This window comes from Bacillus rossius, chromosome 2 (assembly GCF_032445375.1).
Source record: "Bacillus rossius redtenbacheri isolate Brsri chromosome 2, Brsri_v3, whole genome shotgun sequence".
NCBI classification, from domain to species: domain Eukaryota; kingdom Metazoa; phylum Arthropoda; class Insecta; order Phasmatodea; family Bacillidae; genus Bacillus; species Bacillus rossius.
This window is the reverse complement of record NC_086331.1, coordinates 34628378-34643324: the sequence shown is the minus strand read 5'-3', so window position 1 is coordinate 34643324 and position 14947 is coordinate 34628378. Positions and strand designations below refer to the sequence as shown.

Genomic DNA, 14947 nt, shown 5'->3' with positions numbered 1-14947 from the left:
TAAATAGTTTAGCGCCCAACATCTCGACGACAGCGAAGTTATTAGAGACAGTTACACATGACACAGACCAGGATCTACCTTGACCTTTAGTAATGAACCATTCCAACATATGCTTGGAGTGATTTTGGAACACAATGGAGAAACCAAAATCCAGGTGGCTGGACCATGATTTAAACCCGGCTTCTCTGGAATGAGAGTCAAGTATTTTACGACTGCACCACCTCGCTCCACACAAGTGTAGTTGTTGGTCCCACATGCATAAAGGAATTTTGATGGGATAGGTATGTTTTGACTGTTGTATAAATTGCATTTTAGCCAATGGATGCATATTGCCTGGTTAACATTAGTACTTACATCACAGAAAAATAAGGAGCACAACAAAAACAAGGTTAATACTATGGTACTATAGAACATAATGATCAAAGTTTTTCTGTAATATACTTACCATCATTAAGTTTCTGCTGCAGTTCAGCGAGATGGTCTGCTTGTGGGGAAGTACGATACAACTTGTAAACATCAAGAGCTGGGTTGTTGTGTACGGCCTTCTCCAGCTCGTTGGTGCACTCTATGACAAGCTGTGGTGCGGGCTTTGTTTTAGGGCTGAACTGGAGGCACAGGCCAGAGCCGAACACAGACCTCTGTTCAAGCCTGGAGCGGTAGTCCGAACCCTGGGATAAGCACGATGGCAGGCCGGTTGCTGCACACGTGCGATGGGCCACCAAACCACAGTCTGTTCACAAAACAATGCCTCACATAAAATCCAACAAGAAAAAAGGTAATTTTCAATTTTACTCACTCAATAATAAAATTATGTGTGAGTGAAGAATAATGTTTAGAATGGTAGCAAAATCAAGTGGATTTTTTTTAAAATTCTTTAATGTAACAGATTTTGGTGAGCAATCCTTAATAGACTGCAGTACATTTCTTGTATGTGTAATATTGTTATGTTTACAAAAAAAATAAAGGATCAATTAATTCTTTTCACACATATTCACATATGCACATTCACCCATATTCAATGAATATAGTACACAAGTAATTTTTGATGTTGGTATCCAGCTATATTTCTGAAGTAATCCTATTTACTCCCCACATACACTCATTTCTCCAGCCCTGCCACAAGTTTACAAGCTCATGCTTAATATTAGCAGAGAACAACATGCCTTACTTTTTGGGTGAGTGGCTCCACTTCGCTTCAACTTCGTCTCATCATGAGGCAATTTCTGTCTAAGAACTGCACAACTTTAGGAAACATTCATAACTTAACATAATAATTCTGAACTAATAGTAATATTTTTATTCATTCTATGGTAAAAAAAATTTGTAGGCAACTCCTGAATAATGTATTTTAATATTTAACTAATATTTTACACATTAACAGAAAATATTAATATCAAATTACCTTAAGAAAAACACACACATAAGTTAAGTCTATACCAAATAAGCATACTGCTCAAAGACTGTTATATGTTACGAAAAATGTAGTCTCTTGTTTATTTTGTATTGGAATACAGTTAAATAATCTGGAATGATGTCAAAATTGCTGATATAAATAAATTAGAAAATATTCAAAATAGATTATTCCAACTAATGAATCTTAAGAACTTTCCTCCACCTAATTTGATTCTCCTTGTTAACTGTAGTGCTTATTTAGATTCACTCTTTGTTCAAAATTGTTATAGTTCCAAAAATTAATTGTACATATGTTCTCGATAATGCTGGGTTAAAAATTCCTCAATTTAATACTCGCTTACTTCAAACTTTTTGCACTGTCCACAACTATAATGGCCTTTATATATAGACTCATCTTGAACCACAGTAAACAAATCATAAAATCTAGATGTTAAACACTCCACTTACTACATTCAAAAACAAAGTAAATTTTTTAAAATTATTAATATTTCTAAATATGTAATTATATATCAGGAATAAATACTTCTAATAGTGATATTATAGTTAATTAGTCTTTATTTCGATTTTTTTTTGTATTTGTAAGGATCCTTGTTTGTACATTTTATTATCTTAATATATATTTTTTATATTTTCTCCTATACATGCTTATATTTAAAATTCTGCCTTAAACACTTGCAGCTGTTGGGACCGAGCACTTGAGGTGGGAAAACTGGGGGGAGGAGTGGGTGGCCTCTCGACTAAGAGGGTAAGGCAGGGTCACTCTGACGTCCCAATCCAGCCAAACTGTAGGGACTGAAGTTGCCGGTCTTTTATGATGTGAGGGTTTTTCCTATTACTATTTTTGTTACTATTGTCATTGATTATTAATATTATAATTTATCTGTGCTTAAATTTTATGTTCAATTATATTCCATTGTAGATGTTTTGTGTTTCTGATGTACCAGTTTTTTTTTGTTTTGGTGACTGTAAGTATCTGGTATGCTTGTTTCGTATTTTGGCCAACTGTGAATGTGCCTACCTGCTGTGGTTTCACCTCAGGTAGAGCTTGCCTACTTTTTGTGCCAGCAAGAGGGAGTGTCCAGGTACTTGCAGTGACCATTTTATGTTCCTATTTTTGTTTTGTTTTATTTTGTATTGTCTTTTATTTTCTGTTTTGTACCTATCTATTTGTGTTGTGCCTACTGCTAAAGCTCTAAAATAAATTTTGTGCACTGTTATACAAATTATCTTAGTTGAAATATGCTATGAACAACATTCAAAACAAAAATAAGTGTAGTGTTAGGAAATTTTTTATTTTTCCAGTTTTTTCCACTCTCTCAGAGTATTTGTTGGAGCCAACAAAATAACAAAGCAACACTAACAGAAACCTTTACCACATTGGTGCATTTCAAGTCAATCACACATTTTACTGTTAAAAGGGTAATTAAGATTTTACCAACCGTGTATTGTCCCCTTGTTCTCCGAAATTGAGATCCATTCAAAAGCTTCCTTAGTGTCCCAAATAAAATCTTTTCGTTAGTATTAGAGCAGCCATTTGCTTGGTGGTAAGGTTTTATCACAGCCTGTCTCACTCTGATACTCATGCTTCTTGAAGCAATGCAGGCACCTTCAATTTCCAGGGTGTGAACAAGAGCATCGGGGATATTTTTGCGGCGGGCCAAACAAAGAGTTTGCTGAACCTCCACATCTCGGAGTCCGTCTATAAACACACTGGTAGCTAGCTGCTGGCAGAACTCTGTTGGTGCTTCTGGGTAGGTGAGATGCACGAGTCACTCGATGTCGGCTTCGAATTCTTGGAGTGTTTCTGAAGATCTCTGTTGACGTGTCTTCAGGGCTGTTCTATACACCTCGCCCATGTGTCGTTCCCCATATCTCAGCTCAAGGGCTTCTACTAATAGTGCATAGTCTTCCTGGTCTGGAACATTGAAGGTGAGTGACTTGAATTTTGAGTGGTTGTGTGATGTTCCCTCCACCTTAACATCCACGGAGTAACTCTTCCGTCTTGCAGCAGCTGTAGTTTCCTTAATCATCCGACGACACACCTCGGTTAAAGCTGCTATGTGCTGTTTGGTGGCCTGCTCGAGCTGAGCTAACTGTTGCTCCTGTCTGGCAAGTTGTTGTTCTTGTTGTGCAAAATGTTGCTCCAAACACTGCACTTCTTCATTTCTTCTTGGTTCTTTTTGATGTCCTCTATATCTGTCATCATAGCATTTTTCATCTCCTCTTGTCAGTTCTTCATTTAATTCTTCATTTCCTCTTTGTTACTCTCCATTTTATAATTCAACTCCTCCTGACCCTTCTTCATTCCATCCTGGCTTCTCTTCATTTCATCCAGCCTGCTCACCATTTTCTTCTGGTTATTCTTTATTTTATTATTCATTTTGTCTTGGCCATTCTTCAGTTCGGTCAAGAAAGCCATTATGTTCTTAGTTCAATGGCAGCCATTTTCCTTGATCACATACATTATCAGTTTGTCACTATAACTACTGTCCTATGAACTACACTGTAATTTGACCTATGAGCTAATCTAATTTTTAACTAACTTCACTACAACTACACTCAAACTAACTACAGTATACTCAAACTAACTTTATTCTCAAAAAAACTGAATTCTATTTTAATTATATAACTAAATCTTAAATCTATTAATTAAGGCTATCTCACTTCTGACACCAAAATGTTACGATTTAATGTGGGGGAAATCTGGGTTCGTAAGGGATAGCCCAATTAACTTTTATTGCAGTTTTATTAATTACTAATATTTACATTAATAATAAATAACATAGGCCAAAAAAATATTTGGTGCCTAGGACGTTGGAACTGAATTTAGCAATATTTGGGATGCTGAATCTTAATATGAAATTCTTTTTTTTTCTATCAGCTCTACTTTTTGATAAGTGTGAAAAAGAAGTAAAACTATCTGCTTGACTCAAGCCACATCATTACAGGGATACCCCAGGATGGGAATCCCATCTTTCATACCCACACTTCAACTAAATTCGAGGTCAGTTTGTGAGTTTTAGCCATGCAAGATAGAGCGAAGTTGATAAAAATTAGTTACAGTAGAACAAGTTGTGTAAATCATCCTTATGTGTTTTGCTACATATGTGGAGAATACACATTAAATTATAACAGAAAGACTGTTAGTGACCTGGTAAAGAAAGCTTTTCATGGATACTTTGGTGTTAAGCTCGGTGATCAGGATAAATCCTGGGCACCACATGGTTTGTAAAACTTGTACAGAACATTTATGCCAATGGACTAGCGGAAAAGAAAAATTTTGAAATTCGGCGTACCGATGGTTTGGAGAGCACCCAAAAACCACGTCGATCACTGTTATTTCTATCTAGTAAATAATGATGGAATCAATTTAAACAATCGTAGCAAGTGGACTTATCCTGATTTAACCCCTGCATTCAGAGGAAGTACCGATCCCAGCATTTCTCCAACTTCCAGAGCTTTTTGAGGACGAATGTTGTCCTTATAACCGCCCTCCTGATACTAATGAAGGTGATAGTGATTATGAGGGGATGTCAACAATTCCTCAACGTTTCAACCAGGATGCATTAAATAACCTCGTCAGAGATCTTAACCTGTCAAAAGAAGCTTCTGAATTACTGGCTTCCAGGTTGAAGGAAAAAAAAATTACTGGAACAAGGGACCAAAATTATTTTTTACCCTATAAGAGAAGAGGGTCTACTACCATTCTTCTCTCGAGAAGAAATTCTTGTATTTTGTCATGACATTAGAGGACACCTGGAAAAAATTAGTCTTCCTGAATATTTTCCAGATGATTGGCGCCTATTCACTGGTAGCTCAAAGCGAAGCTTGAAATGTGTTGATCTACACAATGGGAACAATGAACAAATATGGTTCAATACCAATTGCTCACTCAACAAAATGAAAGAAACATATAGCACCATATATTTGGTCTTGGAGAAGATAAGGTATAGTGAACATCAATGGGTGATTTGTGTGGATATAAAAAAGATAAACTTTCTCCTCAGACAGCAAAGTGACCACACCGTGACCACACCAAATATACTTGTTTCTTGTGCCTATGGGATAGCAGAGACAAAACACACCACTGGGTTAGACAAGAGTGGCTAAGAAAGAAGACATGGCCGTTTGAGAAAAAAAAAAGTTATTAACGAACCCTTAGTTGAACGAGAGAAAATCATCTTTCCTCCACTGCATATCAAACTGGGCCTTATGAAGCAGATTGTAAAGGCTCTTGATAAGGACGGATCATGTTTTCCATTTATAGGGGAAAACATTCCCATCATTTAAGTAAGAAAAAAATTAAAGTAGGAATATTTAACGGACCAGAAATAAGAAAATTCATTAAGGACCCGGCCTTCGTAAATTCCATGAATAAGACTAAGCGAAAATCTTGGACTTGAATGTTGCAGTTGTCGAAAATTTTCTAGGCCAACGAAAAGCAGAAAACCATGTTGAACTGGTAAACAATATGCTTAAAAATTTCAAATCCCTTGGGTGCAACATGAGTATTAAGGTGCACTATTTGCACAGTCACCTGGACCGTTTGCCTGAAAATTTAGGAGACAGCAGTGAGGAGCAAGGTGAAAGATTTCATCAAGATATTAAAATTATGGAGGACCACTATCAAGGAAGACGGGATATGCACATGATGGCAGATTATTGCTGGAGTTTATGAAGAGACTGTTTCAATATATATTCAAGAAATTCACGAAAAAGAAGCTTCCGAAGTGTTGAGTGACAAGTTGGTTCTATCGATGATTTGGTACTATCTTTGTATATATAAAAATATTAATATATACTAAAAATGTGAATAATATAATATTTGTGTAGTATAATATTTGTATAATATTTGTGTAAATTTATAATAAAAATTTAATGTTTAATTTTTAGATTTGAATCATGGATTTAACCTAAAACAATATGAAACGTACATTTCACTAAAATGTTATATCTTAGTAATTTGACCTCCTAGGAAAAAACTAATGCCACATTTGAATTCAGGAAACCAAATTCATATGAAATCAGCTCCAAATACCCCTGCACCAAAACTATTGTTGGCCTGTGTAATTGTATGTAAAAATGTCCGATCACAAATCACTAGCACTTAAAAATGTTTGTTCTCAAGTCACTCAATGTCTATCAAGTTCCGCAGTTCGCACTCTTAACTGGAGCTAGGCTCAACAGTGGTGGCCCCTTACCTCGCGCCTGTCCACATACAGTCTCGCGCCACTCATTCGCCGCACTCTCACGATCCAGTCACACTCCGTGTTGTGCCACTCTCGGGGGGGGGGGGGGGTCTCTCACCCTCTTCGCCGATGTTGCACCTTCGCTCTCGGAACTCCGGAACTGTAGCGGGACTCACTCGGAACTCAGCCCTCACGCGGCACTCTGCCGAACTCCCGTGGAGGCGGACGTCACTGCTTAAGTACTGTGGCGCCCTTCTCGAACCGACGAGAGCGGCTGTGATGAGTCGTGTCATCCCGGGCCAACCCGACGCCCGAAACATCGGGAATAGCGTTGCTTGTTCACACGGCGGTCCGCGTTATTCCCAAAGACTGCTCAGCGATAGATAACAGCGCCGAGGCAGGACGATGCTCGGAGGGCGTAGGGGAGAGGGGATAGCGACGACCCTTGTAATCCGTCCAGGCACCGTGGCATGCCTTACATCTATGGATGGCGCATGACGTCAGTGGCCGTGCGGTCTGGTCTCTTGCATTCATGACAATATAATCAGAATCTATCTCTCATGGTTAATGACAATGGTTAATTGAATATTTTTTCGCAAACTATTTTTCTGGTGTATATGTAACTCCTGCTAACAACCACAATCATACACCATTACAGAGAGCCTTGTACTTTAGGGAATCAAATCCTTAAAATCCACTATGCCAATTGGTCCAGATGGAATTATGAACTTTATAATAAATGGATGTTCTCTGACTCTTGTTCTGATACTACAATTTGTTTTCAACAGCAATATCAACAGTGGTATTTACCCCAATAAATGGAAAACTGCTAAGGTTATTCTGATACATAAAAATGGTAGCAAACAATATGTCATGAACAGGCCTCTCTCTCTTCTAAACTGATTTTCCGAAGTTTTTGACAAAATAATATTTAATAACCTGAACCACAACCTTAAAAAATAGACTCTGATTGTCAACAGGGCTTCAGAATTTGCAAAACTACTACCACTAATATAATCACCTTTATCAATCCAATTTACTATGAAGTGATAAATCAAGGTCAAGTAGATGCTTGCTGATTTGATTTAGGTAAGGCTTTTGACACAGTAAACTATCACATATTACTAAAAAAAAAAAAATATTATATAGGTTTAAGTGACAAATATCTAAAATGGTTTGGTAGTTATCAGAAAGATAGGAATTTTTTTGTTTCAATCAATAATATTAAATCTGATTTCTATGCTGCAAGTTGTATGTGATCCCCACTTGTATTCAACATATTTATTGATGATATAGTTAAAGCATTAAATATTCCTGTTGATGAACTTAAAACATTTAGAAAAAATACCTCTTTACAGGACTGTCACCTACTTCAGTGAGACTTTCTTCAGTTCTTGAATGGTGTGAACTTAATGTTGTTGATCTTAACTATGCAAAAACCACTATTGTAATTTTCTCAAGAAAATATCATTCCATTGAATTTGAATATATACTAGATAATCAAGCCATTGTAAAATAATATTGTGTCAGAGACTTAGGTATCTTGCTTGATTCAAAAATTTACTTTCATAATCATATTGAATCACTTAGATTTAATGCTAATAGAATGTTAGCTCTTATTAGGTCTATTACTTTAAATGCATCCAATTTAGATTCAATACTTAATCTTTATACAGCTTTGGTGGGATCCAAACTTGAATGACACTGTTATTTGGAACATAATTACTAAAGCAGATAGTGATGAATTATATGAATTACAAAGCAAACTGATAAAAATAATAGACCAAAACACTAACATTATTCAAAAGTCCACTCCCATCTAGGATCTTTATCTTTAAGAAGCGATGTATTAGATAATTGATTTATACATAATTGCTAACAGGCCACAACTAGGGGGGGGGGGGGGGGGGGGGGGAAGCGGGGCATACGCCCCGGGCGCAAAGCTGTGGGGGCGCCGAAATCGCTTGCATTGTAATTCCTACTACAACTAGTAACTAGTAAAAAGTTTTTTAACTTGCATACCAGGAATGTCTAATCTGATTTACAATATAATGTCTCAACATATTTATTTTAAAATACTCTGAGAAAAATGTTAAGTTCATCATTAACATAAAAAATTGTAAAGGGAGAAGTTCGAAAGTTTTAATGCGTCCTCTATATGAATACAGTACAACGTTGTCAGAGAGGGTGGTACCACTGGCTGTGAGGAAGAGCATCCTCTATTTGCTATGATGATATCATCAAAATCTTTGCTGCAAAAATGTCTCGCAAGTTGAATTTGAATCTTTAAAAAACATTTATGACGACTATTTAATGAACAAGTCTAGTGATTATACGGACTACTTTATGGACATAGTGGGTTCATGCATGGAAGTTACAGTAGCACAGAAACTGTTACATGTAGGTACGGAAAATGCTAAAATAGCACCATTTTTCCGTGGGAGGGCCCCCGGACCTTTATTGGTGTGGTATGTGCAAAAAAAGAGGGGGAGGGGGCGCATGAACCCATTCATGCCCCGGGTGCCAGAGACTCTAGTTGCGGCCCTGATTGCTAAATTAATAAATGAATTGTAATTGTGTACTTGACAATACAGGAATTAAAGTACCTACTTTCAACAGTCCCCCAGTAACCTTTATTATGAACACTAAGCAAAAAAAATGATATCTTATACAGACCTATTTCAATTTTCAACAAATATGGTAATTATTTTCCTCTATCAGACAATAAAATAAATGAAAAAAAATCCTACAATCTTAATTTTATTATATATTTTTTTGTTAAGAATTAGGAATTAGGACTTGTTTGGTTGCTTAATTCGTAAAGTTGTCATGCTAAATCATTTGGTATCTGTAGTGTTTTTTTTTTTTACTTTTATTATAATTTTTTTTGTGTTTAAATTTGTTTCTAATTGTTTTGTCTGAATGTGTGTGTTATTTTTTTTTCAATTATTTTGTCTTTGTATTTACATTTTGTGTTACTTGTATCGTGCCTACCATCCAAGGCCTTAAGCTGTAGGTAAGCATGTAAAAAAATTTAAATAAATAAATAAAAATAAATAATAAAATCAGTTAATAAAAATCATATGTTACAGCTACTTAGAACAATATAAAGAACACTGGTTATAATGGCATGTTTGACTGAACATTTCAAAATAATTAAAATATTTCTTCAGAATATGATGCATGACAGATAATTAACACAGCTTATAATTATGTAAATAGATTACAAGTTAATTTATAATTCAATGGAGGAGTCACAAACAAGTTTGTTCAGCTTCATTAACAAGTGTGCCACCTTATAAGACTTCCAGATTGACTTGTAAGTTAAGAAATTACGAAGTACTCACTGGGCTAATTTTGAACACTGTAATTACATAAGTGCTGTGTTTGTGCACAATCAAGTTTCTTTATGGTAACTAACCATATGTCCCTTATCATAATAAATGTAATAACAGTTAAGGTATGTTTGAAACATTGGTCCTGTGTAACACTTAAGTGACGTACTTCGATTTCATGAACAAGGATAAAACATGGCATATGTCTATGTTAGTTAAACATTTAAGAATTTAATGTGAACCTACTGTGTTCCTCTAAAAGATTACCGCATTACCCCAAAATATTTTGGCCACCAGACTTGTGAAGTAACCTACAGGCCAAGAATTTTTATTTGCACTATCACAGAATAAATTTGTTACATTACTGTCCAAAGGCAAAATGTATTTAGACAAACACATCAACTGGATGGTTCTGTTATTTATCGACAAACACTCTCAAAATGAAGCATAGAAACACGTTACCTAGGCAAACGAACCCCTGGTGCTGAAGACCACGCAGATATTTGTTGCACTTGTCACAGCGCTCGAGAGTTGAGAAACTGTTCTCGATCAGCTGGTGGGTAGAGTTGGTGCAAGTTTCTTCAGTGTACATGCCAACTGGAGAGTTGCATAGCTCATCTATGCACACTAGTATCGCCTTCTGATGGAACTCATCTTTTATTCCCATATTCTGAAAACAATCAGCATATACACAATCTCTTATTCCAGAAATGTTACATTCACATATGCCAAACATAAAGAGTTTAACAATAATGAAAGTGCTAACACAAGGTAGTCTTAAGATATAAGTAAAGCAGAGCAAATGCAAATAAACTTGAATGCAGTATACAACAGTTGAGCTTGATTAATGAACAGGCCTAGTAAGGTACATTATACCTTGTTAAAATAATTATGTAACTTTTTCCATATTAAAAAAAACATAGTAAGTGCATGATCTTCTTTGTTTCAGGTATAACTATAATATTAGGAACTAAATTACTAAAAAATTTTATATCTAAAACATCTATCATTGCAGAGGTGAATATTCCATGAAACCAAGAGAACGGTCTGTTCCCCTACTTTACGAATGGGTAAAATGGATTTTTTTTATTAGATTCTGAATCTTTTATTCACATACAAACTTCAGTAGAATGGCTAGTTTTCAAACAGACATTCTTAATTTTTAAGACAAAAATTCTTTCTTCTCTCAGCTCTTAAGTGCTGCAATCCATTGTCTGTTGTCCGCTTCTTACACTAAAACTCAGAACTCGGCTATCTTTGCGTATTCCGATAGTACCCAAAGCCACAAGGCCAGTCTGGGGAACCATACCAGCGATCTGCATCCCTTGGGGCAACAATAAATGTGTGTGTAAAAAAAATTAATCTGTTGTTAAAGACTGAAGTGTTGTAAAAACAATGTCTCTGTAACAAATTATTACAACAAATTTAATTAATTGAATAAACAAAATATTTTTTGAAAAGTAGTGAAAAATGTAAACTCGTCCCTCGGCAGATCTAGGCCAAGTGGGTTGTACGGTGCAAGGGATCCAAGAGCTGGCTTCAGGAGGGGAAGTTGGGTAGACAACATAGGGGGGTGTGTGGGCAGGAGGGAGAAGAATAGAGGTCTGTAGACAAAGACATTCAGCCAATGCGGCTAATACTATGTGTTTGGAAAGTTGCTCTCTATGCCAGCTAATGATATGACACATATGTATCCTAATGCTAAATCGAAAACACGGGATGTCAAACTGCATTTTTAAATAATATATTACAGCTCTCACGAATGCCTTGCATGTTGGGAACAAAAATTAATTGATTTTGGGCCTTGTTTAATGTGCACAAATGAGAAGAGGATGTAGATTGGTGATGGGATTAGTTTGTTATTACAATATTTCTTATTGTAGCATTGTGTATATATAGTAACTAGCTGCCCGACCCGGCTTCGCACGGCTATACTAATGGAAAAAAATTAAGCCACATCTCCCATTTACAGTAATGGTAAATAAAAAAAAATTCAGTGAAAATTTATTACAATGCTGTATAATGTACCGGAGAGAAAATGAATAGCACCGATGGTTTCCCGACTCGTGCACGCAACGTACAACTGATGTACCCGTACTTCGCTACGACAGTCTACAGGCAGATCACTCTTGCACCGCTCATTATACATGCCCCTCCTTGTGGGTACGCTACTGCCGCGCGATGCCCGTTGCCATGGAGACGCAGAAGGCATGAACAATGCAAAATCCTGTTCTCATGCAGACAAAGTACCCACTGTTGCCTGGTTTTAACCACCCATGGGATCTAATTTTTGGAAAATGTCATCCTGCGTAACATAAGGAACATTACTGTGAAGTTTCAAGTCTGTAAAATATATATACTTGAAAAAAAGGGCAATTGTGGATATTTAAAGTACCCGCAAAATTTCAACGGTGATGAGGACTGCACTAACAATGAAATAGTCGTTGCCATAGAGACGAATGAAGCATCAACAAAGCAACAGCCGTTGCCATGGTGATTTCCTACCAAAAACTGGAAATTTTGATATATTACGCCCCCGAAACTCCCCTTGGGATCGGATTTCCGCAGAATCCGTTCTTAGTGAGCGTCTACATCACAAAATGAGTAACTATGCTAAATTTCAAGTCAATTGGGTGTATAGTTTTAGAAATCTCGTGATGAGTGAGTCAGTGAGTGGTATTTCGCTTAGCAAACTTCCAGCGCCTGCGGCATTGTCAACACACACTTCGTACGTGTACTGCATGTTGTATCTAACCCCCTCCAACGCATTTGATTCTAAATTTGACTTTTAGTAAGGATCTCTAATGTTATTGATAATATAATATAGCCTATAGCCTTCTTTGATAAATGTACTATCCAACACTGAAAGAATTTTTCAAATCGGACCAGTGGTTCCTGAGATTATGGCATTCAAACAAACAAACAAACTCTTCAGCTTTATAATATTAGTATAGATTGTATATAAGTTGTTTTATACTTAACTGTAAAAATTATACTTTGGCACAATTATATTGCTGACATTTTAAATTATAATAAAAAAGGATTATAGGTTAAAAAAACAGTAAAGTGTTGTAATTTAAAAATTGAAGAGATATTTACCAGTATGAAAATACCGGATACTTAAAATGTTGGTTATTCTTGTTTGAAAACCACCCTTTGCTCCTGTATCAAAGTTAAAACCCTATCCTACAAAACAAATTGCTGTTTTCAACAGAGGTGTCGTATGTGTAACTAATATAATACCAGTAACCAATTTAATGTATTTATTATTTCTTGTTTATTTATCCATTCTGAAATAACTTAAGCTTACAACATTATTTTACATAGGCAAGTTGCTAATAACCACCCAGGTTAGATTAAAAGGTTAGATTTCAGGTTAGATAGGTTCCAAATAGATATCAGCAAATTATTCACAGTGCCAAAAGAAGTGTGGTTATTATGTCTGAAGGTTGGTAGTAGTTATATTACAACTATGAGATTATAAGTGATATATTAGTTCATTAAATTGGTGCAACTGGTAATGTGACTCTTTAAATGTTTATACTAATTCTCTTTGAGAAACCTTTTTGCCAATATTCATGAGAGAAATAACCTTGACAATACTATTTGAAATTTAATAGAATACATTTTTTTTTTAAAAATGATGTTAAAAATAAAAAAATTCTCATACTTAGACAACAATCTCATGTTGCTTAAGCAGGATTAAATTTGGACTTTTTTAAAAAAAAATTGGTAATTTATGATGTTTATAAACGACATCCTCCCTGATGGTTTTCTCTGAGTGCTTCTATTTTATTTTTATTAGGTGGAATTAAAAAAAAATCATTATTCATTCAAATAATATACCCTGAGAAATCTGAGAAACACTAACTGGAAGAACAAACTACCTTCTCCTTGGAGTCTAGCGATGCCATCCCTCTATTGCGATCGTTAGTGAGAATCCTGCATCCCGCATGAAAAAAAGAAATAATATTTACCTGCAAGAAATATGTGGTGTCATCTGTTGTTGAAAAGCAGAACTACTTACAACAAGTACCTTTGCATGAGATAACTTAACTCTCGCTTAAGAAATATTTAAAAAATTATATTTAAGTAATGGTTCTAATTGGAAAACTGTCTGTTTGTATCTAACATTAGTCACAGTAACTAATATGAATCCTGATTCGGTGTCTGTCGCTGTATCGAAAGGACACAGGTGTAAGTTTTGCAGCAAAGAATTTATCTTGAGAAAGAATGGAAGACAACACCAGAAGAATGACTGTGTTAAAAATCCACTACGCAATATGATAAGTTGCGTTCGATGTAGCAAGTCGTTTACGCGGAGAGAGAGCTTAAAAATACATGACAGAACTTGTAACGTTAAGCCTGCGTACAAGCCAGAGGACAACTAGATCTACTAGACTAAGGAATAGTGATCTGCATTACGACAATAATTTTCCTTGTCTTGAGAGAGATTATGTTCGTGGCTCTTCCGATCTCGACGAAGAACTTAAATTGAAGGACGATGATGATTTATGGAAGAATGAAGACAATGGAAGAATCCTTAACGTGAAAAGTGAGAATACATTCCAGCCGAATTCAAGTAGATCTTTCTTACTTTGTAAAAATGATGGACTCCTAAAAAGGAAGCATGAAGACGATAATGGTACTTCGACATCATCGATATCGAATTCATATGGTAATTTGGGTGAAGAGGATGTCTTCTACAGTGATTGTTACAGTGACTCTGAGGCTGTTGACAAAAGCATAGACTGTGATGAAGCACCTAAAGCTGACAAGATCGAAGAATGTAACGGTGTCCTGAGACCAAAACGATGGAAACGACGTGTTTTAATAAATAAATCTGATAACGCTTATTATGATCACTGGGACGATTGTGATATTAAAAGTATTTATATTAAACAAGCAAGTGAGATGGTGGTAGAAGAGATTGATTACACATCGTGGAAAGATCCAAACTAAGTGGTTGACCGGCTAAGACTTCTACATGGCTCGCTTTGTGCAGGAAAC

At 35.9% G+C, this 14947-nt stretch overlaps 1 protein-coding gene across 3 annotated transcripts in view; it reads right to left on the bottom strand.

Annotated features, from left to right (window-relative positions):
- The window catches only part of LOC134529227 (phosphatidylinositol 3-kinase regulatory subunit gamma-like), a 607110-nt gene that overhangs the window by 53219 nt on the left and 538944 nt on the right, over positions 1–14947 (bottom strand). For all 3 annotated transcript variants that reach the window (XM_063363103.1, XM_063363105.1, XM_063363104.1), the window contains exons 3-4: positions 10400–10607; positions 446–730 (exon numbers count right to left, since the gene is read on the bottom strand). In XM_063363103.1, the coding sequence (XP_063219173.1) occupies positions 446–730; positions 10400–10607 (493 nt within the window). The remainder of the gene's footprint in view (positions 1–445; positions 731–10399; positions 10608–14947) is intronic.